Genomic DNA, 4,640 nt, shown 5'->3' on the forward strand with positions numbered 1-4,640 from the left:
GGACGAGATCAACTTCCTCAGGGCTGTGTTTGAAGCGGTGAGCCACATGTCATAATCACACATTAGTGGCTGCAGTTCTCTCAGTCAGAAAGGGCTTCTGATAGCACAGGCTATGGACCTCTGTAATGCGTAAAGCTCCATGGTTCACTATTCTTCAGCCCGAAGTGGGTTAAATCACTAGACTGAGAGTGCAGCGGTAGTCTGGGTTTGAGTGGTAATACTGAAAGTCAGTTTGCGTTGGTCCCTGTAGGAGCTGCGTGAGCTGCAGGCACAGATCAAAGACACCTCAGTGATCGTGGAGATGGACAACAGCAGGAACCTGGACATGGACGCCATCGTGGCTGAAGTTCGTGCTCAGTACGAGGACATCGCCAACCGTAGCCGTGCAGAGGCAGAGACGTGGTACAAACAGAAGGTGAGAGTTTAAAACCTGGTCCGACAGACACACTGGGTCAGACATACTGGGTTAAACAGACACACTGGGTCAGACATACTGGGTTAAACAGACACACTGGGTCAGACATACTGGGTTAAACAGACACACTGGGTCAGACATAACTGGGTTAAACAGACACACTGGGTCAGACATAACTGGGTTAAACAGACATAACTGGCCAAACAGACCTGTGGCCCTGGTCTGAGTCGCTGCCAGCAGGACTAAATTTACAGCAGGTCTAACACACTCTCCCTCTCTCTCTCCCACTGTCTCTGTCTCCCTCTCTCTCTCCCACTGTCTCTGTCTCCCTCTCTCTCTCCCACTGTCTCTGTCTCCCTCTGCCTCTCGCTCCCTGTGTACCAGTATGAGGAGATGCAGACCTCCGCTGGCCGGTATGGCGACGACCTTCGCAGCACAAAGGCTGAGATTGCTGAGCTGAACCGTATGATCGCCCGTCTGCAGAACGAGATCGAGGCCGTCAAAGGACAGGTGAGTGTGGAAAAAGATCTACAGCAGCACTGCAACCAGGACAACAGCAGAGCCACTAAATCTCCGTGTTTTCCCCCCTGTGAGCAGCGCCACTAAATCTCTGTGTTTCCCCCCCTGTGAGCAGAGCCACTAAATCTCCGTGTTTTCCCCCCTGTGAGCAGAGCCACTAAATCTCTGTGTTTCCCCCCCTGTGAGCAGAGCCACTAAATCTCTGTGTTTCCCCCCCTGTGAGCAGAGCCACTAAATCTCCGTGTTTTCCCCCCTGTGAGCAGAGCCACTAAATCTCTGTGTTTCCCCCCCTGTGAGCAGAGCCACTAAATCTCTGTGTTTTCCCCCCTGTGAGCAGCGCCACTAAATCTCCGTGTTTTCCCCCCTGTGAGCAGCGCCACTAAATCTCTGTGTTTTCCCCCCTGTGAGCAGAGCCACTAAATCTCTGTGTTTCCCCCCTGTGAGCAGCGCCACTAAATCTCTGTGTTTTCCCCCCTGTGAGCAGCGCCACTAAATCTCTGTGTTTTCCCCCCTGTGAGCAGCGTGCTAACCTGGAGGCTCAGATCGCCGAGGCAGAGGAGCGTGGGGAGATCGCTGTGAAAGACGCCAAGCTCCGCATCAAGGACCTGGAGGAGGCCCTGCAGAGAGCCAAACAGGACATGGCTCGGCAGGTGCGCGAGTACCAGGAGCTCATGAACGTCAAACTGGCCCTGGACATTGAGATCGCCACCTACAGGAAGCTCTTGGAAGGAGAGGAGAGCAGGTGAGCTATAGTTACCCGACTGAGCATGTGTAAAGTTACCTCAGTATCCTCTAATCACGTCTCTGTAGATCAGTTCTGTAAAAGCACAGATATTCAGTGATGCCCAGTACACTGGACAGTGTGAATGTGTGTCTCATACTCATGGCATGTGGCTGTTAACCATAACGCTGTGTTTGTTTGTTTCTCCTTAGACTGTCCTCCGGCGGGTCCTCTGCCACCATCCACGTGCAGCAGACCTCTGGAGGTGGAGGTAAGTGCCCCCTCACTGAATGAGAACCTACTTCTCTGGTCAAACTGAGAATCTACGGTTAGAATCTGCGTGTAATGTTAGAAAGAGTGATCCAGGCTCCCACGCAGAAGAATTAGAGCGTTTCATTGTACACTGTCCTTGTGTTGGACTGAGAATCACCTCAGTTCTCACTCACTGGCTCCTCCTTCTCTGTCTCGGTGCGTACAGGTTTCTCCAGCTCTAGCTCTGGTGGTTTCGGCTACGGCGGAGTCGGCGGAGTCGGCGGACTTGGCGGACTTGGCGGAATCGGCGGAATCGGCGGAATCGGCGGTGGTGCAACCATCACCAAATCTTCTGTGGTGACCACTAGCCAGAGGCGCTATTAAAAACCGCCCCCCCCCACCCTGTCTCCCTTCACCTGCATCAACATGAACACACGCCCCCGTCAACAACGGTGCTAACCGAAGTCCTATTCAAAATCACTAGAACCTACAGTAGTGTCTGAGGGTCAGGAGGAGTGTATCTACAGACCCTGAACAAAGGCTTAATCGATCAGTTCTTGGAGGTGATTGGCCAGAAGATAATTAACGGTTGTACTAATTGTTCACTGCCCCCTTTGTGTGTGGGATTTGTAGATCTGTCTCTTCCTGATACTCTCCCCAAAATCTTAAGCCAAGAATGTAAGAGGACAGGTCTGGGTTGTTTCATTGTTTTTTTTTTGCACTGACATGTAAAGAAGGAAGAGTAAAATAAAGGAGATAATTAGAGTTATGACAGGAATTCAGGCAAAGAAATCTTAAACTCCAGCTGCACACTTACAGCCTCTGAGACTTTTGAAATCACAGAATACAGCGCTGGGCTGTGCAACACCAAGGCCAACACAAACAGTTGCAACACCTCTAAGTGCAGCGGGAGAACATCACACAAGACTGGATTAGCCTGGGCCCATCCTCAGACTAGAGGAGTACTGGTACATGCAAATTTGGCAGCTGTAAAATCCCACGTCAGGCTCAGCTCAGGTTCTCTGTCTAATGAACTTTAGACCCGCACACACTGGCCCTCTCTCTCCCAGACTCTCTCTGTCATACTTGATGTTCTGTTCAATGCCAAAAAAAAAAGAAAAGAAAAAGAAACTACTGTATGTTTTGAGCAGATTTATTTTAGGATAATTGACTTTGTAACATCCAAAATGAAATAAATCTGTGATCTGGACTTCTTGCCTTGTCTCTCTCTTTGCTGCTCTTGCTCTGGCTTGGGACAGTTGATTGACATTTTGGGCGTGGCCTGGAAAAAGGGTCTGGGTGTAAACGTGTTCAGAATGTGGGACATAACCAAGGAGGTCGAGTGTCCAAGTTCCTTAAAGTCGAAACTATAATGAATTCCAAAAGGATTTCGTCATGAATGTTTTTGAAACACATGTAACTATGGAAACACTGAAGGGCAAAGGGTGGAAAATACTTTGTGTTAGCTGTTTCTGAGAGGGAAACATGCACTAAAAGTGATTCTTGTGGGGCGTTTGGTCAGATGTTTTAAAGAACATGTCCATCACCTGCAATTTAAATTAAGCAACTGTAGTAATAAAAATCAATTCATGACGTGTGCTGAGATTAACTCTGGTAATATGGCTACTGGTTACCTGGGCAACCTGGTTGGCTGAAAAACTGACTGATGAAGGTTCCCCTTACAGACTGAAAGCAGCCCTAAAGTAAAACACTTAAACCCAAAAACAAAAGAAAAAACTTTCAGAAGACACTTAACCCCAATATCACAGAGAAAAATACTGCCGAACAGTCTGTAAGCGCTGAACCCAGAAACTGAGGTCTGATCCACGGGGGACAAAAGCTGCTCTGAGCCAAAGGGCTTGTTAAGTTAATGAACTCACCCTAACCCTAAACCCTAAACCCTAAACCCTAAACCTTAACCTTAACCCTAAACCCTAACCCTAAACCCTAACCCTAGACCCTAACCCTAGACCCTAACCCTAAACCCTAACCCTAAGTTAACGAACTCATGATAAATGAACTGAAACCTGAGAACTGTCTACACTTCACCGCCAGTACAGCAGAAATGACACAGACACCAGTAATAGATTCCTATGGCCAAAGTTTTACTGTATGAAACACACCACAAATGATGTTTCAGATGCTTAGCATGTTCTCTACACAGCACCCTTTCCCACAAAGACATTAAAGAAGTAACTGAATGTCAAATCACTCCGTCCAGATCAGTGCTGAATATATGTGGAAATAAAATGAACATAGTACACATGAGATTTTTAAAACATATCATTGAAAATGAAAATGAAACTTAAAATGATCAAATAATCCAAGCTAAAGCATAAAATGAAACTGTGTTTTCCTCTCTGGGTCATCCAAAGGGACAGCTGGGAGCACCGTGATGAAATGAGTCCAAACGAAACGGCTGGACAGGCCCCGTAAGGCTATTGGGGTCTCACTGTGGCTGTAGTCTCTGGCTCCCCCTGGAGGCCAGCGGTGGGAGTGTGTACCGATTCAGTGTTAGTCTCAGGATAGGTACTGCTCTCTTGAGCCCCCTGCTGCTTTTGTACCTGAACACGGAATACGAACAGGTAAATGAGAATCCCGACCCCGATCACTGTGGTGATAACACCAGCAACGATTGGTCCGGCATCAGGGGGATCATAACCTGACAGAGCAGAAGAAAGAGAGAGAGAGAGAGGTATATTAAGTCAGGATGAGACCTACAATAATTCAAAC

The 4,640-nt window shown here is 48.1% G+C and overlaps 1 protein-coding gene across 2 annotated transcripts in view; it reads left to right on the plus strand.

Moving 5' to 3' along the window:
- The window catches only part of LOC115813629 (keratin, type II cytoskeletal 8-like), a 6,396-nt gene extending 3,399 nt beyond the window's left edge, over positions 1–2,997 (plus strand). For both annotated transcript variants that reach the window (XM_030776145.1, XM_030776146.1), the window contains 6 exons: positions 1–37; positions 251–415; positions 800–925; positions 1,456–1,676; positions 1,868–1,926; positions 2,134–2,997. The exon at positions 1–37 is cut by the window's left edge and continues 59 nt beyond it. In XM_030776145.1, the coding sequence (XP_030632005.1) occupies positions 1–37; positions 251–415; positions 800–925; positions 1,456–1,676; positions 1,868–1,926; positions 2,134–2,291 (766 nt within the window). In that variant the 3' untranslated portion in view covers positions 2,292–2,997. The remainder of the gene's footprint in view (positions 38–250; positions 416–799; positions 926–1,455; positions 1,677–1,867; positions 1,927–2,133) is intronic.
- The last annotated feature ends 1,643 nt before the right edge of the window (positions 2,998–4,640 follow it).

The sequence above is a fragment of the Chanos chanos genome, chromosome 6, assembly GCF_902362185.1.
Source record: "Chanos chanos chromosome 6, fChaCha1.1, whole genome shotgun sequence".
Taxonomy (NCBI): Eukaryota; Metazoa; Chordata; class Actinopteri; order Gonorynchiformes; family Chanidae; genus Chanos; species Chanos chanos.